The sequence below is a fragment of the Polyergus mexicanus genome, unplaced genomic scaffold (assembly GCF_030449975.1).
Source record: "Polyergus mexicanus isolate NDT 795.1 unplaced genomic scaffold, iyPolMexi1.0 SCAF_1, whole genome shotgun sequence".
Taxonomy (NCBI): Eukaryota; Metazoa; Arthropoda; class Insecta; order Hymenoptera; family Formicidae; genus Polyergus; species Polyergus mexicanus.
In genome coordinates, this window is record NW_027223321.1 from 12110878 (window position 1) to 12138589 (window position 27712).

The following is a 27712-nucleotide window of genomic DNA, read 5'->3' on the forward strand; positions in this document are numbered from 1 at the left end:
ATGCTTGACGTACCTATATCCATCTCGTAGACGTTACCAAGATGTCGCATGGCAGAAAGGTAGAGCATTCCGAAGGCGAGCTGCATCCCGGTAGTGAGCAACAGGGCGAGGAAACCGGCGGCGCAGACTAACCATCCCCAGCCGCCCTCCGGATAAAAATGCGTCCGCATACCGACGACGTCTATGCCTGAGATAGAAAAAATTATCCTCTTTATATAATTCGGAGATAAATCGCGTCCTCATCGATAATGGGATATTCGGAAACGGATTTGACACTTTGCGTGTATCTCTCGATATAGGAGAGTAAAAACGAATAAAAAACTTGGAGCAAGATAGATGAGTTTTATACCTTTCGATGTAAAAATCTTGGATCAGCAGTTAAATTTTGTATATCGTTTGCGTGTAATTTATCATCAGTAATATTAATAATCAGCATCTATTGTGTTGTTGATATAATTATTGTATATTATATATTAATATAATCATATTATATATTAATTATATTATATATAATTATATATTATATATTAATTTTAATTATATTACATTATATATATATATATATATATAGTTTTATTTAATAATCGTATTATTTAAATAATTTTTATTTATGTAACAATGCAAAAAGAATGTGCACAATAAAGAACAATATTGTAGATGATAATCATCTCTATTCGAAAATATGTATATAGTTATAAAAAAGGAAGAAGGAGATTATACCTGTACGACGAAGTGCGGGTACGCAGCGATGCAGACTGCGTAAATCGCCCAGAACCCAGTTTGTATTACCGCCCATGCTCTCGTCCCCGTCTACGTAGCGCAGACGAGTATCTGAAAGAAATCGTTAATTAGACGCGAAACAGAATTATTTAAGCAATTTTTTCGTGAGATTGATTAAGAGAAGGGCGACCCTCTGTAATAATTCTTGAAATACAATTTGCTCAAGGAAACCTCTCGGGTAGTCTTTATTAAATATTACCGCCGTCGCGCGAGCAGGGAGTTGAATTGAAACGTTTAATACTCGAGACAATACCTTTCTCATCGAATTTTTCTTCGCACAATGCGAGCGCTGTTAGACGCTCGTGGGGCGGCGACGACGGTCCCTGCGGTTGGCAACATCGTTTGCATGAGACAGGGCGCGAGATGGGTAAGAAACGAGTTGAAAGAAACTACGCGATGGTAGGAAGGATAGAGGCGAGGGTTACGTAAATGCACTTTTGAAAGGGCGAAGGTGGTGGGTTGAAAGGTAACGTCGAGCGCAAAGGGCAGGTAGCGAAAGGAAAGGAAGGGTTTGACGATCGCGACATAGAAAAGCGGCGTTTGCCTTGTTCCGTCTCGTAAAATAAAGATTACGGATTCGGTCGCTTTTTTTTTTTCATTTTTTTTGCAATAGGGGAAAAAATCTAACTGAATTATGGGCAACCCGTGTACCATATGTCGTCGTTGGTCGCGTCCCAGTTGGTATAAATTTTTCCATTAGCCGCGTTAAATGTAACGCCCATAGGTTTCATATTCCCACGCATCTTGGCGAAAATTAAATTTCAATCTATTTATATTGAATCATATTTAAATTTACGAGTTTGGTAATCGATCTTATCGAATAATTTTAATCGCTCTTTAATTAATGTTTTGGTCCATTTTAATTGAAAATATAAAGAAGAATTAATATTTTCTCCAGAGAGAGAAAGAGAGAGAGAGAGAGAGAGAGAATTTAAAATTAAAAAAATCGCCTTTTTTTCTTTGAATTTGTTTCTCAGCTATTCTCTATATACTAAACTTTTTTCATTTTATACTCTGTAAAATATACTTTGATACATGCGTATTATTAATTTTATCGCTTTGTTTCATCCACGCAATTACAAAACTGAATTTGCGAATGTATCTCATATATATTTAGTAGTTTTTCATTAATTCGCTTGTGTGGTTTGTTATATGACGGTTTGACATCAGTTGTAAATTATCGTGTCATTGTGTCAGCGATGTCACGCGAGTTAAATTGCAATGCAATTCAATCCCAATTATATCCATAAGTGGATAAGTTTCTACGCGAGCTCTGTTGCTTATTAACGTTCAACGCGTAAAACCATTTACGGGGGATTATTTGTACGGCGCTATATTATCATCGCTGATAACGAGAGGCGTCACGCGTCCGCTTTTAGAGAAGAAAATTAGCAATGAGAAGAAGAGATATTCTTCATTACCCGGTACATAATGAAAGTGAGGAACGAAAGGAAAGAGCACGCGTAATGCGAGGAACGCGCCTTTTAACGCGGCGAGAAGTGAAAAAGAATGGACGAGCGACACGAGGTATTTTGCTGAAAATGATGTGAGACACAGAAATTGTCGGGGATGGTCCCGGGTGCCGAGAGAGCAAAATTGCCGTGGGACGAGTTACGAGGATGCCCTCGTGATGCCGTAAAAGGTGCGGCACGTTCGCAAGAAATGCGAACGTGCCGCATCCTTAGTGGAATCACAGCCACACATTTTCGCAGTGTGCTCATTCAAACGAAATGTCTAAAATCCTGCGGCGAAGAGCCTGGAGAATGTGCGTTGATTGCAATAAATGTATAAATGTTCAAGAGGCTCGGATATAAAAGAATTCTCGAATGTGCGCGGATACGTATTGTATGTGAAGACAATAGTTTTAGCCTCGCGGATACTTTTCCAATTTTCTGTTATGGTATAAAAAAAAATTCCGTTTTTATTTGCGTACGAAATGTCGGTAAAACTGCATAAAAGATAATACACCTTCGATTTTATTGCCACTTAAATATGTTGTAGGGGAGGTTCTTCTGAGTAATACCCCGTAAGAAATTTGTGGGGAACGGCATTAGTTTAGGAGATAATAATAAATTAAAGTTTCATAATATTTCAATGCTTTTTATATTATAAAATGAGGAAAAATTAAGTTTGTTTACGTTGTATTATTAAAACCTATCTCTGATTTAAAACTAAAGTTTACTATTAACTTATTCCTATCTTCAACAAGACTTAGAAATTTGTATAGTCGCATGTTGATAGCTGTTAACGAACTGCGAGATATATAGGTGAAACACATTATTGACAAAATATTCATGATCGTGTGCCTATTTCGTAAATGTAAACAAACACTTTTTCGTCTGCTCTACAACAGATACAACGTGTACAAATTTCACTTTTCCTAATATTACTTTATAATACCTGAGAAAAAGCATTATAAAATTGTAAAACTTCAATTTGTTACATCTCCTAAATCTCCAATACCATCCCCCACTTATTTTTTGCGGGAAATTACTCAGAAAAATCTCCCCTTAAGTAGCGATTAAATCGGAGGTGCGTTACCTTTTGTGCAGTTTTACCGAAATGTCTCGCATTAAAATGATAATCAATGATGTTTTCGTTATTTCTTGTTACGTCATTTATATTACATCAAAATTGATGTAAAGTCGTATGCGCATCGATATTTTCTATATTCTTATATTAATCGATAAATAAAAAAATATTAAAATTTTTTCGCCTCTCGCAATAGGAATTGTTTATTCTTTCGAACAAAAGAAGTAAGGCAAAGTACGAGCGCACCACTCATTGTCAGATTCACCTCCGTCGGTCGAGATTGAAAACCAACGGTCGACCTACATTTTTGATAGACACTATTTTCGACGATACATCAAACTTGGCATTCCCAGGTATCGCTTTGGCACCGTTAAGTGGAATTGATTTTTATTTTACCGTATCTCTCATCGTACAACCTTTTCATCTTGTCCCATTTCTTTTGGCTTTTGCTTTTGTGTAGACACAAAAGAAATGATAACTGAACAATAGTTTTCGCTAACAGTTCTAAAGTTATCGATATGCTCTACGAGAAAATGACGTCCAATGTATACATGTGTATCTAGTACTTACAAAGTGCAGATATGAAAATATTCTATAAGAAAATTCTCTAAAAATTGTGCAATATATGATTTCTAGTGTCACCGTATCTTATATTTTTGCATACGCAACTACATACACAACTCGCGAAATTATTATAAACTCTTGGAGATATGTTGTATTAATTTAGATTAATTTAGATTTAGCATATTTACAATTAGAGAGTAAATTTCATTAATTATTTGAATATCAACGCGCGCAAGTTTGACAAACGAGATAATCTTGTTATACATTAAATTTAAATTTATAAATGTAATAATAATAATATAATATCCAAAATATATTTTAATATTAAATTATGTAAGCGCGCGCGCAAAAAAAAAAATAGACGGTAATATTGGAATCCTGTATAACAAAAACTCAGTATTTAAAGATGATCAATATTATTTGGAAAACCTTAATTATTAACTGAATAGTAAACTCACCGCCGTGATACGAACTTCCACGATGCGGCGTATACATGCCATTTTGACCCTCCATACAATGAGTCGGCGTATAATACTGCATAGGATGTTGCATGTAATTATTGGGGGTGCTGGGAACATGTACCGGATGACAATGTATGCATCTTCGCGGTGTCTCGGGCGGAGGCTGCAAGCAAGACCAATTTTCAAAGCGCTTGAGAAAGAGAGAGAGAGAGAGAGAGAGAGAGAGAGAGAAAACACGATGTCGAGAAATTCATATAGACATGCAATCATCCATGTTTATTATTATTATTATCACGAAATATTGCTCTGAGCGGATTAACGTTAAGATGAAACATAACACAAAGAGAAATTACTTATCACTACTAATTAAAAAATTAAAGAATTAATGTAATCTATCAGAATCGCGTTGAACTAAAAATTCATATATTATCCTCTCTGAAAAATGTTTGACATTTAAAAGTATCATATTATCTTTGATACTTTTCGATCAGATGAAAATAACAAGATTTATTTTTAATTAAAAATTTAATTAAATTACATCTATATACAAAGTAAAATCCTCCAAAAATTATAACATTCGCGTTTAATTAAATATTAGTTTAATTGAAAATGTTACAAATTCCCTATCTACAATTCTAATTTTATTTCCAAAAAATAAAATTGAAAAAAAAAAAGCTTTGACTGACTTCAACTAATAAATAATAATTGTAAGAAGATTAATTAGATTAATTAGAGATTGGACAATAGATTAATTAGAGATTAAAGAATATATTAATTAAAGATCTATCGCATTAATAATCGCGATAATAACGGACGGTGTCGGGTCCTTTATTCGCTCACCTGCATAGAATGTTGCGAGCGCAAAGATCTCATCGAGCCAGTCGGGTGCAAGGACGGCACGCTGCCGCCGAAGCTCATGGCTGAATTTCTGCATCCTGCCGGGGTGGACCATCCCCCGCGCACGCTAGCCGTAGTCCACCCCATCCCGTTTCCGCAGTCGTCCACCAGCATCTTCAGGGCGAATAGTCGCGCCGCGTTTTACGCTTCCGACATCGCTGTTGTCAACGATCGCTTCTATTCTCTTGCTCGATCTACCTTTATTCACGTCACGTTACCCCCGTTTCATCGAGGATCGGCGAAAGGTAAATTACATCCTTCTTGCTTACTGTCAAATTCGGCTCGAGTTCCTCCGGGCTAGACAACGGTTAGACGAGTCTCGGCGGATTATGGAGACAGTCATTTGATAGCATGCTCGAAATTAGGAAAATATTTTTCATCTCGGTCTGTAAGCAAAGAGGAGAAAACGTTTGTGCTGATTTGTAATTTTAATTATTTAATAATTATGTTATATAGGGTGGGGCATTTATATTGAGACACCTAAATATCTAAAAAATAAAGCAAGATAGAAAGAAATGTTTCAGACAAAAGTTGTTAGGTTCTAAGGGAGTCATAAGATGGTGCCATCAGTTTGACCTTTGGATGGAGGCGCTTCGGAGATTTCAATGTCAATCTTGGTTTATTTTCTTTACACCAATTGATGTCTCTCATTTTTTGAGCTTAAAATATTAAGATAACATCATTGCAAAATGAATAATTTTATGAGATATTTCATAGTTTATGTAAAATTATGTCGAAGTAAAGTAATAAAATAAAGTATAAAATATCTTGTAAACTATTAAACTTTTGGCCATCATACTCCTATAACTTTTTATGCAGAATATTGCAAGGAATCGATTTATGTAAAAAAATTGGGGTATTTCCATTTAAAGAAAACAAGATTGACATCGAAATCTCCGAAGCACCTTCACCCAAAGTCAAACTAATGGCACCATCTTACGACCGAACAACTTTTGTCTGAAACATTTCTTTTTATCTTGCTTTATTTTTTAGATATTTAGGTGTCTCAATATAAATGCCCCACCCTGTATACACGTTTACGCATAAATTCCTCTCGGATTTGTCTTCTATTCCAATCAGATGAGCATATAATTTCTCATTCGAAGAATAATTTTTTTTTAATTTTCCGAGTTCCAACAAAATTCCATGAGAATTCCCTGATTTTTCCAAGTACAAAGGAAATTCGTGAGAAATCCTATATTTCCAGAGAGTAGACACTCTGATTAAATATAAAATCAAATATATGTCAAATATATGCATTGCAGATGAAATTTATTGGGTTTATAGGGGAAGATTCATAGAATAAATGTTTTATCTACTCATCCAAGAAGAGAGTTGATGAGGATTAAATTGATACCGGATGCATATCGCACGGACACGTACGCGTAAGTTATGTTGCTTGAAGTTATTGCCATATACGCCGAAAACACATACCATTTCGCCGATCGAATTCAATTAATTTCCGATCGTTTCGCAATTTTAACTAACAATGAATCTTGCACTTTCAGTAAAAATCCTTTTGCGATTTATGAAAATCACGCGGCCTAAATTTAATATCTCATATATTATTTTCGAGAAAATACGCGACATAAATATCTCCCATCAAATATTTATTAATTAAAATTAATAAATAAAAAAATTATTGTAATTGAAAATTCGAGCTAAGACTCTAAGATAACTACAATAGTTGGATCGATAAAATATCCTGATATTTATATGTATGCTATACGATTCTGTTATTCCCCCTAAAAGTATATAATTCACGAAAAAGAATTTTTAATCAATTAATAAGATTAAAAGCATTCGTGTGTGTTCTTTCAATCGCATTGTACATCAAAATAATAGGTGCATTTTCATCAATCTAACTATATTAATATTTATGCATTACCGCATTACCACAAGTCTGTATCCCTTCTGGTTCTGAAATATTCATAGGATATATAGCCTATGATGATGACAATGATCTGGTTAATTATAAATTCTCTATAATCTCCCTTACGCATATGATCGTTATTATATTTAACAAACTTTTACAAATTTTTATACTCTATCTATGCCTTATGAATGAAAATTTTCAATATAAAATTTATTTACCCTTTGTTGCTCTCTGTCTTATTTATAGATATACATAGTAATGTAAAAATAAAAGAAAATTCAAGAAAATATAAAAATCTTTTATTAGTAATTTTTACTAATCACATTTGGATATATCGAAAAAAATATGATAAATAATAAATCGCGTTATTTTAATGTTTAGAATTAGACTACGTATCATTGGATCTTCTGCAATTTTTATCTCGCAAGATTTATGTCCACCATCGTGCACACCGTTGATTCTTCGCCTTGCTCTGTTGCAAGCTCGATATCATAACCGTATATATATATATATATATATATATATATAATGGTCTCTCACAAAAATAAGAATAATACAAATGTTAAAAACAAGCGGTAGATTTGTATTCGCCGCTCCAGCGTATATTTCAGCTCTCACGTCGACGACGAGCATCGTGCCGAGAAAGAGGAGAGTTTTCGCAACGGCCCCAAGAATACCGCGGTCATAAATCCTTTCACAAAGCGTTTTTTAATCGGCGCAGTTAAACGGATGAAAAAAGCTCCAGAAATACACGACATTGCGCCGACAACGCGTATGTTTCTCCCCTCCACCCTCCCCTAAAAAAAAAAAAAAAAAAAAAAACCATTCGCTTCGTTATTTCAAATATCCTTGAGAAATCTTTAATAAAAAAAATGTAATATTTATTGATGCAATATCAAAGTATTTTTTAATCCCGCATCATCCGGCGTAACTTTAATAAAAGGCCAAAAAGTAATACGAGAAAATAATTTTGATAAGTATTTAATCTTTCCTGAAAGGAATATTAATATAATATCTCTCGTCTTCCGGAGTTTTAAATACAAATCAAATTCAGTTGACGGGATAACTCGGTATTCATTTGAATAAATAACTTGAAATAGCTAGAATTCTATTATCGACCGGATATATACATCGTACTTAAGTATATCTTTAATGAGAGATGAATATATAGCATTTTATTTGCTCCTTTATTATTTTTATTACAAATATACCGCATATCGCTACATGTTTAATTATCCCTCGCAATTAAATTAAATTCACAGTGCAACATATGAGAAAGAATTGTATACGTGATCTAAAATTAAATTATATCTGGCAGATTAATATCACGTGCAGATTTTTATGCTAACAAAAAAAAAATGAAAAGATAAATAAATGGGTAGATATGCGTTGCGCATATATAACGAACTGAATATACAACAAATGAAAAGCGCATTTCATCATGCTCGACTCATTGTCAGTATAATTGCCGAGATACACTCGCATATAATAGGAGTTCTATTACAACTCCTTCGGAGAGTATAGGGAGGAGTATATCCTTGATAAATATGTTTTGGATTTGCTGGTGAACTAATGTCGAATAACATTGTAATTGGCGAGCATGCGCAAAAGCGTATCGTAAAACAAATCAGTATCCACGCAAAATAAAGCGACGCTATATAATTATCATTTATGCATGCGGGCACGAAATTAATTGGATACGCACAATCGCTTTATTGTATATGGTCTATGCTTACACATTGCTTTACTGCTTTTGCCAGGTTCTTCCATACGTGTAATGGACACAGTCGTGTATATTGATTGTACAAACATATAACCATACAATCTCTTTTTCAAACATTGTTAAAAGATATAATATGATTTCAAAGAGAAACATCAACATATATATAAAGATACTGCTTGAAAATTTTAAATTATCAATAAAATGGTATATGCAAATTAATCCATCAAATTTTTTAATTTTTTGCGTGTTAAAAAACAAGTAATTTTAAACAATATATTATTATAATAATTTAATATTATTGATATTACTGGTGGAAATTATTGTATTATCTTATATCTGTACAAATTGGCAAAAAAAAAAGACCAAATTAAAAAATATATTGTATAGTAAAAATAAAATATTAAAAATTCCAAAGAAATATATTAAACAGTTGAAGTATCCCAAAAATAGAATATTTAATATCGCTCTATTTCTCGAGCGAGATTATCGGCGCGCGAAGGATTAAGACACTCTGCGGCCGGGCTCGACGAAAAGATGCGTGTTGACACACGGGAAATTCCGGTCTGGCTCAGAAAACCAGACCGATAGAAGGGTACGTCGTTGCAGGCGGGGGAGGGGGAGGGGGGGGGGGTGGGGGCGGCGCGACAGCAGACGATAGAGGACGAGCCGTGGGTAATCCCACTAGATTGAATCCCATCCCCGAGCATCTCCGCGCGGCCACGGTAGATGATCGTGTAACCATCGTCATCTCTCGACGAGCCTCCTCCTCCCTTATCATCCCCCTCTAATTTTCTATGAAAATATCCCTCTCGCCCGAGGGGTGTGTTGGTGTGCGTGCAAAAGATACCGTCGACTCTCGAGCCTCTGTCGAGCAACTTGGAGCGCGAAATACCAGCCAGGCATTCTCGGATGACAGTTGACAGTTGAAACGGTGCCAAGAGCAATAGTTGTTTCGGAAACAAATGCGTTGCACGAATCATACAGGGATGCGCGATGACACCTGTCTTAATCATAGCAAAAGATCTCTCCCAACCGCGTGTATATAGCTCACTCTCATAAACATTAAGTTAAGATTAATCAAGAATTATGCGATTCTCTCAGATGCTCTCTAAAGACGAAATTAGTAGGAGGTAAAATCTGTGAAACCAGTTAACTTTAATTAATGTCTTACATAAATTAATTTATATAAGATAATGATTAAAGTAATATTTTATTACACGTTACTCATATTATAACGTATTATCCGTGCGATTTTGTATAATTAATATATTTTTAATTCGTTAAATAGAATCTTTCTCATAATTATATATATATATATAAATTTTATTTAATAAATATTATGTTTTTAAGCAGTATTATGTTGTATAAATTGGTTTAATAGAACATTATTAATTACTTCTATTATATTGATTTGATATAAAGCCATTAATTATTTCTATTAAATCAAACTAATTATCATTTTAGATTTGTACGAATTAATTATTATCACAGTGACAACCACATTGACTAAAAACTAAAGTAATAAAATATTTTTTAAGTGTTTTTTCATAATACGTGTTAATTAGAACGATAACAACCTATAATCTATGATAATAAATAAATCAAAATATTTTTTATTTATATCACTAGACTAATAATTCCAAGTCAGCCCCTCAAAAAAAAAAAAAAAAAAAAAAAAAAAAAACCCGCACATACACCCAAAAAAAAAACGCAAAAAAATTATTTGCCTCACATATGTAACAAAAACAAAATGTTTTATCAAGTATTCGAAATATGCACGTGACAAATTAAATAAATTTAAATCAATTTGTAGTCAAACTCAATGTTGAAAAAGTATCGTTTGAAATAAGATATCGTTGTGCTGTTAAACGAGATGCTTCCGTAATTGGGACAAAACGCTGGTCCGACGTGGCCGCAATGTGAAACTGACACCATGTCAGGTGAAACAGTTTAAATGCGAATACTGTTAACCGTAAAACATGCGGGAGTTCTTCCTGATTCAACCTACTCGCGGCGCATTAGATACAAGATATTTCGTAGTCGTAATCCTACTGTCACAGTTACGAAATATTTCGCAGCTACAAATCATAGGCTTTAGTTCAACAAAATACATCGGCTTAATCAACTCGTTTATTTTCCTAAATGATCCTTACTCAAATGAGCAAAGATATAATTAAGCTTTTCAGCAAATTCCTCTAATATTTTTTTCAGAATAGATTGAAAAATTGAAAATATCTCGATACGAAATTAAGGCAAAAGCCATTCTCGAAGGGCTCGGAAAAGTCCTTCAGATTTATGTTCGATCTAACAGGATGTGCGCTCGTGACGCGATACGAGAAAAATTCATGAGAAAAAAAGAAAGCCTGTAACCTGGATCATACTGTTTCGTTAAACGTCAAATACTTGAACAGACTATATTAGCGTCGTTTGATCGAATCGTTATCGTGGCTATTCCTATATGTTCGAAGAGATAACTGATGCCGAAATGTATCATTGACCGGTCAAAATAAAGTAGAGAGAGCTATTGTATCACGAGCTATCTATTTATCACAGATCACCGCACGATTCGACACATTTGTCGCTGATCGTTGCATTATGAATATCCTGTCGCTCGTGATTAAATATATGTCACTTGCGATTAAATATATACGCGAGCGATCGTACGTTTTCCGATTGATTGCTCACAATTTTGTAGATTAATTATTTGCTTGACGATCAATCTGTCGATTTAGCGAATAAATAGAAAGAGTAAAATTCAAAAAATAATGAATATTTGATACAAAGGCTGTGCGCTTGCAATCATATATCACATGTCACTAATCTAATAAAATACGGAAATTTCAATTTTTATAAATATATATTTATAAATTCAAAAATAAATAATTTTTAATTAATGTATATTTATTATGATTCAAGATGTACTTGTGAAAAATAGATTTGTAGTTTAGTACCAACGCGCATCTGTAAATAATAAATCTGTAATAAATAAATTACATAAAAATATTCGTATATTTCTTGAAAACAAAAAACAAACCTATAGAAATATTATAATATATGTACACGTACTAATATGAAATATATTTTTTCGTTAATCTATGAGAATAAACTAACATTTGCATCTCTGCGATATATATTAATATATTGTACAATTTACATCCCCTCACATGCGTGATCGATAGTTTATGATTTTAATAATTGCGTCTACTTTCGCGCATAATATAATGACGCAAAATTAATAAATCATCTTCTTAATTGATTATTAATTCATGGGAAATAATCCTCGTGTCGAGATTTGTTTAAGCTGCCGATATCGTTTTTCCTACTTCCTACACGCAAAAAAAAAAAAGCGTTTAAACAAAGGTAAAATGTGTATACCCGCGAAATTGATATTCAAACAGGGGAACGTGTCGTGTTCTCGATACTCATCTTTTTCAGAGGCGCTCCAATCGATAAAGTTCAATGACCCATATCTATTGCAAATGCTTTCTCTCTCTCTCTCTCTCTTTCTTGATATGGTTAAGACATAGATTTTAATTGTCGATACGCGCGCGCGTTCTATTCATCTTCATCGGATTGGTAGAGTGCGATTCATGAGTTCGGGAATAAATCGCGAGTGACGACGAACTGCAGCAACCGATATCGACTTGCAAATTCCACGCGAAGCCTCCTCTTCTCTCATTCCGAGTTACAGTTACTCGTGGAAAAGAAACCGACATGTACTTGGCAACTATTAAAAATTGCGGCGAGCTTTGCGCGGAAATTGAAAGAAGAATATCTGCGCTGCCGCTGATCTGCATGAATAAATACTTATCCTCATGTAAAACAGTTTCTCCGTATAATGTGACACGCGCATGAAATACAGCAAGTACAAAAGTATACGGTTAACAGTAAACTGCGATAAAATACAGAGATATTCAAAGTTCGCAGCGATTGCAAAAACTACAAATAAAAAATCATCCTCAGTCATCAAATTACTATACTCTTTAATTATTCTTTTTCTTTTCTACGCGAATTTAAATGTCCAAGTAAATATGCGTATGAAATATGAAAAAAGAGAAAAGTGTACGATTAATAAAAAAACTGCAATAATTTAGATTTAATAGTAGCAATTATGAGAGAGAGAGAGAGAGAACAATATATTATATAAATACCATCCTCAATAATCAAGTTATTTTTTATTTGATTATACGATTAAATATTAAAAGTAAATATGATACGAATCAATAAAAAAACGATTAATAAAAGTTTAGAACGTTTAAAATTGCAATAAAAAAACATAGATTTGATCGTAGTAATTGCGAACTACTGATAAACATTATCTTATAATCGCGAGCTATTATTTTTTAATTATTTCTTCATGCGACCGAACGATATCGAACTCGATATCTGCCGTTTTATTAATTTACCATTTTTAACATAACGGTCGTTAATCGTATTACTGGAGAATATTGCAATGACAAATTTATTTACCATCGTCCTAATTATTTCCCCACCGCTCCTAACGATTCATATAATCGATAACGGAATAACAAACAACCATATAAAGATCCCTACTCGATATTTCGCTCGCTCGAGAGAGAGAGAGAGAGAGAAATGAGGTATCTTCGATTTTATGATGCTACTGGCGAACTGATACCTGCCTCAAGAAAACTGATACTATGTTGGAGCGCGTATTGCATCGGACGGGAATGGCTCGCGGAAGATTGATGTACGCGCTCCTCAAGTATTCGTGTATCCCCCGGGCAAGGGTATCATTGCTAATTACACATCAGGCGCTTCTTCGAGATTGAAAGTGTTCCCGAAACACAGGTAATTAAGATGTTAAACGAGACGCGCGATACCGATCCCGGGGTACGTTCACCGTACGACCGTAAGGACATCGACGGCGGCTTTGAATGGAGGCGTATTATTGATTTCATCCCGCGAAACCCTCTACTCTCCCACGCTCCTTTCCGTACAGGATGTCCCAAAAGTCGCAAAAAACACCCACGCCGACCCAGGCCGTGATATCGATGCGGGTTAGGTCGGCTTACGTTTTACACGGCGAATGTAAACGCGAAGATATATTTGGGGATCTCGGATAATATACGAGAAGCGTGTAACAAACAGCTGTTAGATGGATATACGCGTGTACATCGAATACATGTGTAGCGGGGAACAAAAGCGTGAAACGATCGGCGATCTCTACGGAATTTATACCTTTCAAAATTGCCAATTTTTCAAATTTAATTAAATTGAGATTGCACTTCTTACAAACATAACGCGATCTCGCTTCTCCGTTGGATCATTTCAAATCTCCGTTATACGTTTCAAAACAATCCGCGAGACATTTCGATGTGAATATAAGGGCGGTGAGCTCATCGGTGGATATATATCACGGAAAAATTGATAAAGTTCTCGACACGGCGCGATTCAAATAGATACGAGGATGACGGAAAGGATGAAATGCGCGTGTTGATCCTGATGTTATTATGGCTGGCTTATCGCTTTTCTGCATGCTTCTTGGAAAAAAATCGCTTTTCTTTCCGTATGATTTAGAATTACCTTACGTATCGAACAAAGTTTTACGCACAAATATTTTTGATAGAACTTTTGTTTCTTTTTAAAAAATGAGTATATGTATTGGGTGGAACGGAAAGTTCGTGCCGTTTTTTGCTAACGGATGAAGACCGAAAAAATGATACGAACTTTCCGTTTAACCCATTATAATTACATAATATTCACATTTAATTTACTACAAGGTTTTCTCTCTTCATCTTTTTTTCTATGTTAATAGATTAAAATACTTGCAATGTTACGTATATACGAATATTGCTAAGATATTAAGATTAAAAACTTTATTCTGCAAGATTATAAATTTAAATTGCTGAGAGGACTTTAGTTTCTTCAGACTTCAAATATTTTTGATATTAAATTCAATTTGTTTTATAATAATCTCGAAAAATTTTCGACTATATTAAAAATGGATCTATCGAGATTGAATAGTAAATAAAATATTGCAGTTTAATAATAATAGAAAGCTATTCTTGCAAACATTAAAAGTGATTTAATAAAGATAACTGAAATAAAATCTTTTTTATTTTTGTTTGTTTCGGATTAGCAAAGAGAGAGAGAGAGAGAGAGAGAGAGAGCGAGAGAGAGACAGATTTACATAATTTTATAACAGGACAATAATAATTTAATGAGTTTTGTAATATGGCACGACTTTAGACATAAAAAAAAAAACAAATAATACATACGGTAGAAAGTTGTGATAGAAAGCAGCAAAATAAAAGATCTTAATTTAAATACGGAAACATTTATTCTCACACTTATTCTCTACAATTTCAAAATTAACGAGTTTCACAACTTTACAAATGCATGCAGCGACAACATGTAATTAATTGTCACTCTAATTGGACCAGTTAATTCGAATCATTTCTGTATTTCGTACAATGTTGGTAACAATGTAGCATACGAACATGTTTCTCGCGAAATAATTTAAGATAAATTATAAATTTCGACATATTCTATTTATATATATATATATATATAGATAAAACATCTATCTCTCTTTATCAAAAATTGTCTCTTCTTCTAAAGCTCTAATTGCATACGTCCTTTGTAAAAAACGTAATGTCACGCTTACATATTCTTCCTCATTTAAAATGAAGATTATTTTTGGAAAATTCTAGAAAATAAAAAATTAAAAGGATAACAAAAATAATTAATTTTATTAATTATTTCTGCAAATGCTCATATAATTTAAAATCGTTTATATGTAACTTCGTCTTTGAATATTTTTGATAATGGACAATTTTTCTTCTTCTTCTTCATGTATATGTGTATGAAAATGACATATAAAACAAGGCGTTACAAAAATATTTTTCATTTGACAAATACCGACTTTCATAAATATTTTTCAACTGATATTACATGCAATTCGATACATGCACAGACGGATTGTTGGAGACATTTATTCGAAACGTACGAAATTAGTTAAAAGTTAGACCATTGACTGAAGATTTCTCGCATACATAGTGAACAAGTCGCTATTTGTCTTCGGTCGTCGTTTGTGCTATTCGTTATCCTGTCTATTCGTGGCCACGGAAAACGAAAGAAAAAGTAGAGTAGGCGATCGACCACTCGGAATTAATCCGATTGCCCTTCAATCTTCGCGCGCAACTGAATGCGGCCGAATTATCGAGAGAATTCGGTCGAAAAAAAGCAGTCCTTTGTTGACACGAATGCAAAGTTCGCTAGTAGGAAAAAGCTAGAATTCTATTTTCATGCAATTTCAACGAGATACGAACAGAGTTTGAAAATAGTTCTCCTTTAAAACTCGTTTATGTATAAGAGAGATTATATCACGCGATGAGCTGCGCGTTTTCAAATTTAATTATATATAAATTTTAAATAAATATTCCTATAATAAATAGGCTGAGGCAAAATGTTCATACCTGTGAAAAGAGATTTAAAATTTTGCTCTTTTGCTCGTTTCATCTAAAATTTAATTAAATATTTAAAATCGGTTCTACATCATGATATAAAATTTGCAAATATAATATTATTTTTGGTTTATATCGATTTCAAACGATACATCATAAGAGATCGCTGGATATTTTTCTTAATTTAGAAAAGCTGAAATAAAGAGAAAGTCGAATCGAATTAGGTCAAATAAATCGGTAGATGTTATTAATCTTTAATGACAAGATCGAGTATGCTCTGTTCGTTTAGGTCTGAATTTCATTAACAAATCCTTAAAGCAATCGTAAACGGAAATCAGTTTTCAAAAGGCAATGCACACAAAGTTGAGCGAGAGCAGCAGATCGAATCGAATTCACTAACACATACACGCGCACATTAAGGCACTCTCACAAATTTCCCATTCCCTTTTTTTAATTCGATTTCCATTCCATCGTTGCCAACTTCCGTCTTATCCAACAGATAGATCGGAAAAGTAAGGAAACTTCGAACACCAAAGGCACCAAAGAGACTAGCAGGCCGAATTAATCCGATAATAGGTCGTTCGTCGCACATTACAGTTCGATCTTACGATCTATCGGTGCATCCGAGTTCTCTTGAACTTAATAAGCACCGATGTAAGGAGGTAACTAACTCCCCTATGTTTTTCGAAAAACTAACGAGACATTTTATCCCTTCGAGATATTATTCTTTTTCCAACGTGTATGTATTTTATGCAGTTTTACGTAAGCTTTTTGGACGCGGAGATCACACAATTTTTGTAACTAAATAATATTATGCAAACATGAGTTTAATTACAAAATAAAAAATAAAAAATGATATATGTATAAACGAGTTGGCAACCTAAAACTTTATCTCTTAAATTTTATTTATTCAAAACTGTTATATGCTTGGTTCGCTCATTTTCACATAATTTGCAATTGCTTTGCATATTCTAGCAGAAAAAGAGAAGAGTGTTTCAAGTATTAAATCATCTCATTACTGCGTGGTGCGTTCACCTAAGTATACATTATATTATACGCTGAAATATATTGTATTATATGATAATTACACACCAAAATATATTAAAGCGACATTTTGATCGGGAGCGATCTATCCAAATCAACCTCTACAACTGAATGTGAATGGCTAGTCTTTTAAATTAATAAGAACGAAAAATCGCAAGCGTCATTGAACATCGAAGGACTACGAAATGAGCTAATTGCAGCTATGCTAATGCACCAAGGGTCTCAATGCATGATTCGTGGACATGCTTGACGTATTCGCGTGTACAACGCGCGCGCTGAGTCGATTAATTAGGCTCGATCGATACTGGGACAAAGGGAATTTTTTTTTTTTTTTTTTTAAGACAAGCTCTGCATTTTTTTTCAGCTGCCTGTCAAAATCTTGGACACTCGGCTCTTTGCCCACATAGCAAAAAATAAGGTCGGTCGATTCCGTACTTCCATTTTTGCGCAAGTGCTATTTAATTCAATTATTATTGCGGGTGTTATGAAGTACCTGCGGTAATTGAGCAATTTAAGGGCTCTCCGCAAGAGAGTACGTAATATATATTCCAATCTAGTAATCTCCTAAATACAAGTGATGCGAATAAAAATGTAAATAATAAAAAAGAAAAGGAGACCATTTTACGCTTCTTTTATCGCTTTAATTCATAACTACGTTATAGAAAATTCACTTATTTTCGAATTCTCCTTTCCTAGACGGTAGGAATGTAATTAACAGACTCTTACTTTCCAGTTAGTTCCGCGCAGAATACACTCTGATAATTGATATAAAATTTAAACCCGCAAAGTTACATTAATATAAAAAAATATTAAAATAACACGCATGCAACAAAAAAACTTTTATTAGACATACGCGAGTTTGAGACTGAAATAAAGTACTATGGATTTGGAACACTTTGTACATAAATCTTTAGATAAGCTTTGAAATCTATCTCTTTCTCTTTCAGCGGGCATAATAAAGAGTTGTTTTATGCGATAAAAGCGTTCGGTGAGAGATAATCAATTCGTACCATAAATCATGATGGCTCGCAGACGCAAATAGAGATATGTATGAACGATGCGATACTTTACGCAGATTATACCTCCGTTAATACTCGTGCACGCTCGATTGCGAATTTCTGCTTGGGTACGGAGCATTCGATCGTTCATCGGCAAACAAGACGTAGATCGCATATCTGTTTCACGTTCGACGACATGGATGCTAATTGGTGCTTCTTGCTAATTATATCATTACAAAGGCGGAAACATGCAAATCCATGATAACAGCGATCCCAACAGAAGTGAGAGCACGCTCATGTTTTATTATATACATTAATCGATGAACACTCTCAATGACGCGATACGTTATTAGATTCAATATTAAAAAGTCCTCCAAGTTTAATTTTAATCGTACGATAATTTTTTTGCGTCGATTAAAAATAGTACTAAAATTTCACGATACTAAAATTTAATTTATTTTCAAGAGATTAATTTTATATAACGAGCGCCTAGGTGAGAAATTACCAGAATTAAAAATTGTCAATTTTTATGAGATAAAAATCGGCATATTTAATTATATTTAATTATAACCAAATGAAACTTTACGACGTGGTATACTGCTGCTACCGCACCAGTGCTATTTTTCTTTTAATCCAAAGGACCATGTGAGTTTTTTTTTCCTCGAAACTATGCGCACGATGCCATTTGTCTACCAGCATTATTGCAGCTCAAAGAATTAAGATAAAGATAGAGGACCATTAGTGGAGTGGCAACTAAACGGGGACACGCTGGAGACAGCACGAGAAGAAATGGACTGTCTGCCCTGTAACGCAGTATTTCTACTGCGATTTTAGAAGCACGATAGTTGGAGAGAATGTGTATAAAACAGTGTTGTGTTTTAGAACAAACATGCGCGCAATTATTTTCCCTCTATATTGAAATCAATTATTCAATTACGTAAAAGTAAAGTTTTATAAATTATTTTTTAAAAAATTTAACATGTCAACGATATTGTGTACTTTCAATTATCAATGCCGCCTAAATAATCCGGATTTATTTAAAAGTAATAAACTCACTCGCAGCTAAAAATATCGTTTGGAAAATTTATAACAAAAAATTGCCGGATTCGGCGAACCAGGTATATATCAGACGGACCGATCGCTGGCACTATTTTGCGGCTTTTGAACGCGGCTACACTAAAACGCAGTTATGCCAATCTCTGCGGCGTCGATCTGGCGTAAAAAATAGCTGTCGATACTTGTTGATGGACCATTAAAGGGGAGATGGTATCGCGATTTGCAAACTCAGCTTCGAGATAGGCGTATCTTTCGTCGCGCGCTTGCGTTCGTCATGCGTGTGTAAAACCCATTTTTCAGCCGTCATTACTGACAATGAGTCTCGCGCGCATACAGATACCGGGCGCACATTCGTGGGACTATAAAACACTGGATGAATCGTAAATAGTGCTGGAAAGAAGAGAACGATGTATTTCAGTATCAATCGCGCGTGCCCGTTTCATTTTTCGATCTCGCCCGCGTAATTCTGTTTCAGCTTGTATTTCAGAAGCTATAACAGGCATCGTAAATAAAGAAAAACGGCACGGCCTGGAGAAGGCACCGTCGATTCGTTAAGTACAAGACAATAAGAATCGCGTATCTAGAATGATGCCATTGTAAGCGCGCTCGAAAGCGCAGTTACATCGCGTCGCATTGTCAAACGGATAAATAGAAATTGTATCGTGAACAAGAAGCGACGAACACATCAGATTCTGATTTTAATTTCAATAAAAATCCGCGATTATTTGAGCGGATTATGTAATAGATTATATGTAATAATTATTAATTATATTGTATGAGAGGTGATTGCAAACGTTACTTCGATAATGCAAATAACCATTCGATATTTAAATTGAACAATAGCGATTAAATTAATTGCTAAGTAATATAATGTTGTAATTATGCGTATAATGACATTATTATTGTCGCAAAAAAGTTCTTATTCTTACGGATGTAAATCCTTTCTGCCCCTTTGGATATATATTTTAAAACAATAAAATAATAGAATTCATATCAATCGATCTGAAAAATACGATCTTTCTTATTAAGATTTTGGTACTTATTAATGCTTATGTAAACCCATCTATAACTTTCTCAATATGAAAAACAACGAAAAATTTGCACGATTGAAAAAAGTTCTGTTACACAAGAGAATGATATAGAAATAATATAATGAAAATATTCTTGGGGATTTTGATAGCATATTATACATATAATAATATAATATATTAGTATTATAAAATCTAATAAACAGGGTGTATCTAAAATGTTCATTTGCGGATCCATGTTCATAGGAAAAAAAAAGTCTTATTTTGACCTCTAGCTAGAATATGCTCCTAAAGTTCAGTGCGTCATTTCAGATACACCCTGTATATGTAAATAACATTTTACATATATCATATACTTTAATATAAAATAAAATAAAGTTTTTATCATAATGCTGTATTATTAATGTCATGCTTGAGAGAGTAAGAGAGAGAGAGAGAGAGAGAGGAAAAAAGGGGGAAAGAGCGAGTAATAATATGATTATATTAACGCTCAATCAATCTTTTCTCTATTTCTCATGCAATATTACCAAGATCACAGTTTCGGAAGCATGTTTAAGCTTTGCCTGTATATAAAACTTCTATCCATTCGACATCAGTGCTCAATTTGTCGACTAATTCGACAACTTCGAGGATAGACTTTGACCGTGAAGAGTCAGGTTAATTCGATCAAAAGATTAATCTGCATATCTAGGATCTCGAAATTAGAATGATGTACACATATATTGTATATGAACAAGTATTATTAAAGTAATAGAAATCTAATTATTGATTTTCAATCATCGCATATCAAGCCGCTTCTTATGAACTTGAAATGTAATATGTAAAATCAGCCTAAATGTCTACCTAATTATTGTTAAACAGAACTAAGCGCAAATAGTATACGAGTTCTTTCTTGTAAATACCTAGCGAAAGATAAACATTTCATTGTTCGAGATCATAAAAAAAAAAAAAAAAAAAATTTGTCTTTGATATTTATACAGATCTATATAATCCCATAATTAATTAAAAGTTCTTTAATAAAGCTCGCGCGTCGCCATTTGTAACGGATCAGTGAAACGCAACGTTTAAGTTCTTTGCGGCGGTGATAATTAAAGCAGCTCTTTCGTATCAAATCTCGATTATTAAACGAACGTGAGGAAAATATATTTGCCGTTTCATCGGATATTTTATTAGCGCGTCGCAATCCGAGTCTGAGCTTCATTCGAGATATATTTGCATATATATATATATATTCACTGCATATATCTATGCTCTTTTTTATTCTATTTTTTCCAGAATAAATTAATTAGGCGAATAGGAATGTGATATATACGCCACATTTTAAATTCAAACTAGATCGCGTATGAAGAAATAATTTTTCATCTCAATTGCAGGATCGTACGATTAAAAGATAGCGATCTCGCGCGTTAGAGTGAACAGGCCGAAACGTTTGGACGACATATATACATACTACGATTTAATCTCCGAGGAAACGCAACAAATGGGATTACTTGGAGTGCATTATATGCGACTGGTGCTAAATGCATCGACCGTGCAAGAGTGCCCGGTCGGAGAGAGTTACGGTGCACCGCGAGCACGCTCCCCGAATTCCCTCCCCTCCCCCCCCTCTCCGCAATCCTCTTCCACCCCCCCCCCCCTCTTTCTCTCTCTCTTGAAGCCGAAAGGGTTAATAGCAAATTGCGTCCATTGTCCAGCTACTCTGCTTAATGGCGAAAGACGACGCCCGTCGAGAAACGCGATGTCGCGCGCGGACAATACGGGGATTGAATTATGAGCGTGCACTGGAAGAGCTCTTTGTTCCCGCACGATTCAGAGGTCAGCCACGATGTTCGGGGCCTAAATCTTTTGTTTTAGGACAGTCAATTATTAATTACTTCCCTTGCGCGGGATAGCGATACGAAAAGTAACCGTGATATCCATGCAACCTGGATGCATAATTCTTCCCGAAAACGGAACGGCCGCGCGTCCGGGTCCTATCCATCTTCGAAGCGTTTTGAGACGGAGTCCCGTAGATTTTCTCTCGCTGTTGATTTATCTCGCTCTTGTGTATTAACAATTGTAAATTAAATATTCATAAAATAATCTTCTTGTTTCTTTCTCCTTCTCCTCGAAATTACCGTCATTTCCTTCATTCGCAGATTGTCTGGCGAAATTTGGCGTCGATTTTTCTCCTATATTATCGCATATTAATTTTATTATACAGCAAATATTCTTGGAATGCCAAAAATTCTGCTAAAAATACAAAACGTTCTCATTTATCTTTATACATCGAAGAACTTTGAAAATTTTCCATCTGCTTTTTTTCGATTGTTCACAAAAAAATAATTAATTTCTTATTCGCCGAATTATCTTTTGCAATATTTCTGCAATTCGTCACAATATGTCGCGGAAATAATTCTCTGCGCGAGAAAGAGTAACGCGTACTCTGCAATTCTTAGCGCGCGGGTGCGACTCGATGTCAAAGAGCTGCTATCTCATCGCCGCGGGTACCAAAATGGCGAAGGGACGTTATTCTCCCGGTGGATTAATTTCGAGGCAGGCTATGCCCCAGCTCCCGACGATTCTCGCCTAATTGTCCCGATCCCAAGTCACGGGAATGGGAGCGTCAGAATCCCGATGAAGGCGAAGCGAGAGGGGCCACCCAGATATGTATGTACGTTAAATAGGTGATACGTCAGGTACGTGCGCGCAAATTTCTTCGCCATTTCTCTCATTTAATTGGTTCATTGTTTTTTCTCCGCCATCTGATTCGAAAGCTACGCGTTTATTAATTCGCATCAAATTACAATTGCAGTATCAATTGTATTTCGATTCGCAGCTTCGATTCCGTCTCGCATGGTACGTATGTGCGTACGTACGTACACGTTAATCTCAATTTTGTTTAAACGCACAGTTGGCTCCGTTATCTCTAACTTGTTGCGCGCAATAAATAACCATGATGTCATCCAAACTGATTTTGTACGATTTTATTATTATCATCGCCGATCAGTTGGTCCCGTTGAATTCTACGAAACTCACTCTATGAAATATCTGTGTGATTATTTAAATGCACGCGTCCGTGACACGATCAAATATTTATCATTTGGCATATTTCTTTATAAATACAATAACTGGTATGAATATAGAATACAAATGTGATATATATTTGCAGAATGAACTATTGCTATGCGGCATAATATTAAAGAGTTCACAAATATTATTCCATCTACGATCTGTATATGTAATAATTATATATCTAGCTTTTAAAATTCTCTTTTGCACAATGCATAATTCTTTCGTTAAAATATATATTCGAAGGATATCCTTTTCAATTAAGAAAGAAAATTCAAACAACGGAGGAGTTCAACAAACGGTTAAAAGGCACGTTTTGAAAGAACAAGATGCCTTTTAAGCATTTTTACGATCTCTTCATCGAGATATTTTCGAGATATTTGCGCTGCTCACGGACCAAGTAATTCTCAATTTAAATCCGACAAACGACTAATGAGCGATCGGGGATGAATTATTCAAGCAACGGTTCTTTTTTTTATCGTTAAACATTTTTTTTACAGTACATCTAGACTCTTGTATAATATAAAATTGTCCATCGCATCGATTCGCGTGATAAAAAGATCTAGTTAGCGTGTTAGATAAAGCATCGTTAGATAAAATTATATGACGTTCGTTGTCTCGATTCCAGCCTTTCCTTCGTAATTGCCGCGATTCGCAGACATACTGTCATTGAAATCCATAGGGATTAAGAAGGAACGAAGAGATCTGGGCAAATTAAAGCATCTTGAGAAATACATTCACATTGATATCTAACATTGCGCGTTCAAGAACATGTGCGCCGATTTTTCAAGGGTCTTTACGTCTGAGGCTTGAGAACGCCGGTTAACCGATGCTTTCGCGATATTAAATCCCTTTTTACGCAACTTGAAGGCAAAACGATGGAAAAGAGGAGATACGAGAAATATAAAATACCCGCTCTTATAACGGTCCGCAAATCTATCGAGAAATAGACTGTTGATTGTATCAATTGTGCGATCAAAAACATGCCTTGTCTACTTGTAAATTTTGAATTTCGATCAAGTGACGGAAACAACGCAGTTTATATTGACTAAAATAACGCAATGTTCTATTTTTGTAAGAAAATATTTCATCTTTGAATTTTATTTAAAAAGCCTTTAAAATATTAAAAAAAAAAAAAATAAAAAAACGGTAGAGTATAAACAAGATTTAAGATATTATATGTGTTTTGCAAATTTCTAAGCTTGATGTTTCAAAAGATATTTTTTTTTTTTTTTTTTTTTTTTTTTAACGTCACGTTAATATCCGATTATATTATATTGTCATACCCTAAATAATTTTCAATTTGACACACGCTATTTATAATCTATATGAATAATTGCATAAATGTTCATTCAACGAATTGTCAATGAGCTCTCGCGCGCAGTCATCTTTTCTCCGTTCGTTAGAGATTCGTGCCGAAGGAAGAGAGAAAGGGATAGAAAGAGAGAGTACCTTTCCAGTCGATGGAGCAAAGATTTAGGTGAAGCGGAGTTGAAACCGTCAGTGTTGAAGATCTTTAAAAGCTTGCACTCACTCGGGAACTCCGCGAAAAAAAGCGTACGGAGTTAGCCTGAATTTATCCAGCATCCGTTAAGCTCCGCTTGAAAAATCATCCTCGCGTGTAATTTGCGAGAGAGGAAAATAATGCGATATTATCCATTTATCATGTAATTCTAAACTGTTCGAAGCTCATGTGACAAAAAGATGCTTTATATATCGCACACATACATATATATCTGTTCTTTCGAACATTTAACATGTAATACTTGAATGAAAACGGCGTACGCGCGCATTAAAAATGAGCGATGCATTGGGGGAAAAAAAAAATAGTAGAGCGAAAAGAATGTCGTGTAAATCATTAAAATACATACTTGAGATCCTGAAGATAATAATTAGATTGATTTAAAAATATATACATATATTTAATTTAGATAAAAACACAGATGTGCACTATTAATGTCTTAAAAATCGTCTAATCTCGAATAATTCCATTAACATCATAATTACGCGTCATCCCTTTAATTAAGATTATAGGATTCGAAATATAGACAGATAGGACCGCAATCATCTCATCGAGCTCGATCTCGGGTCACACGAAGTAAATGATATCGAATCAGTTCGTTCGCCGTGATGGGAACATGCGAATGACTATGCATTTGGAAAATTAATCTTTGGAGCCTTGTGTGTGTGTGTGTGTGAGAAAGTATTTCTTGTTTGTGCAGTAGTCGTTCTACTGAAGTATAAAAGCCGCTCTTTCCCGCCGCTGTTCCCTTTTCGCCGTTTTCAATCCCCTTTTTACATTGTTCCGCTCGATGAGATTCAATCGCGCTCGTGAACAAGAACTCGACCGTGATACCCGGGCCATTACGTTGAACTTGCATGCGACGACACGCCGGGAAATTGGTTGTTGCGATTCTAGTTTGACCTGAACGCCCCGTACTTCCGCGTAGGAAAAACATCGCTCGCAGAACGATACATATTTGTGTGTGTATGTATGTGTGTGTTATCAGTTTTAATATTATAGTGTACGCGCAATATGCGCGATGCAAAACATACGATAAATATTTAATTTTCCTTCGCATGTTGCTAGAAAAGTAACATCACTATGAATATATTATCCCTCTCCTAAAAGAAAAAATTCCTTAAAATTAATTAAAATTATTCTATACCACAGATATCTATCTTTTTACGTTAGCATGATTGCACACAAAGAGAATCATCTTTTTTAGAGAACCATTTGAAAAATAAGTCTAGAAAATATAGATAGGTTTTTATAAAAGAACGATTACACTTTTTCGAGATATTAAGCAGCGTAATGTCTTTTTATAAAGTAAATAACAAATGCTTCTTCTGTGTAACGTGGAACCGCTTCCTCTCTCTCTCTCTCTCTCTCTCTCTCTGTGTACTGCGAAGTAATGTCAAGTTTTTACCAGCAACAAAAAATAACGTTTCATATTTATACATATTTACTATGACATTTACCGCTAGGGATTTGAAATATGAGAGGAAAAATTACTTTAATCTTTTGTTATATAGCCCGCTTTGTTATATTCCCTTTTTATACGTGGATATCAATGGCCGAAAATTTATTTTATTTTATTTTATTTTTCACAAATATCCGAGAAAATCGCTCGTGGCTCGATTAAATTAATGAAGCTTCCGCATAAAATATAGAAAGAGTAAATCGATGCGCAGAGAGTCACGAGCCAAAATATTCATCGTGATATCGGGTAATCGGCAAATTTGAAAATAATCACGCTGGTTTTTCAAGGAGACACAAGGTATTAAGCAACACACGACAGATTTGTCCGACAACATGTATGCGAGATTACGCGTGCTGTTGCGACGAGATCGCGTTTGTTTTATCTCGCAGCGCAACATTTGTCGCCACCAGTTTTCTGGAAAAAAAAAAAAAAAAAAAAGCCCCGCTCCGCGATTTGCGAAGCAAATACGCCAGAAATATTTATCAAAATGCAGGACAATTTAAATTCGTCGGAGCAGGAGGAGGGGAGTGACGCGGGGTTTTGTGAAGTTTGTTGTGTGGAAAAACATTTGAACCGTTAGAAAAGTTGGTGGGCGGTCGCTCGGTGATTGTTTGAATAATGCAACTGTATCACGTATCTTGCGGAACGCGATTTTATAAAAATCAACGCGAAGCCAATCAATTCCGGTTTCGCAAATGAATGAATGAATGAATGAACGAATGAATGAACGAATGAATGAAAGGGAGAACGCCCGGGTGCGAATTACAATAAAGCTCAAGCGCTAATCCTAAAGAATTAATCTTTCTCTCCATAAGCCGCGATTGAGTAACATTTTCAAAATGTCACAAGTTTCAAAAATAAACTTCGCATTTTCTAAACGAGACGAAATAATAATAATTTTTACGGTCTTTTTTCTCATCGGAACTTTCTGAAAAGGATGAAATATGCCTGATCGAAGAGAAATTCGAGATTATAAAGTTTCGAACGTTAAATATTCCATGTATAACTAGAGATCTTTAACGGTTTACATCAATATTAAAATAAATAGTATATATATACTTAACTAACTTTTACCAAAGTCGTTATCTTAACAAGACTTTTATTAAATTGTAAAAAGAGAATATTCCATGTCAAAAACTTCGAGCGCACGATTTAAATTACATTTCTGTTAAAACGATATCCATCGCAACTTTGCGAATTATCTTTACACCAGTCACGCTTGTACTTCCCGTCCTGCATCGCCCTGTATATTACGTCCTGCATAACGTCGAGACGATGCGACGTCGCTCCG

The 27712-nt window shown here is 34.6% G+C and overlaps 1 protein-coding gene across 1 annotated transcript in view; it reads right to left on the reverse strand.

The window, feature by feature from the left end:
- The window catches only part of LOC138935434 (monocarboxylate transporter 4), a 69364-nt gene that overhangs the window by 26786 nt on the left and 14866 nt on the right, over positions 1-27712 (reverse strand). Inside the window, exons 5-8 of the mRNA XM_070300009.1 lie at positions 5178-5620; positions 4335-4500; positions 721-831; positions 14-187 (exon numbers count right to left, since the gene is read on the reverse strand). Of these exons, the coding sequence (XP_070156110.1) occupies positions 14-187; positions 721-831; positions 4335-4500; positions 5178-5348 (622 nt within the window). The 5' untranslated portion in view covers positions 5349-5620. The remainder of the gene's footprint in view (positions 1-13; positions 188-720; positions 832-4334; positions 4501-5177; positions 5621-27712) is intronic.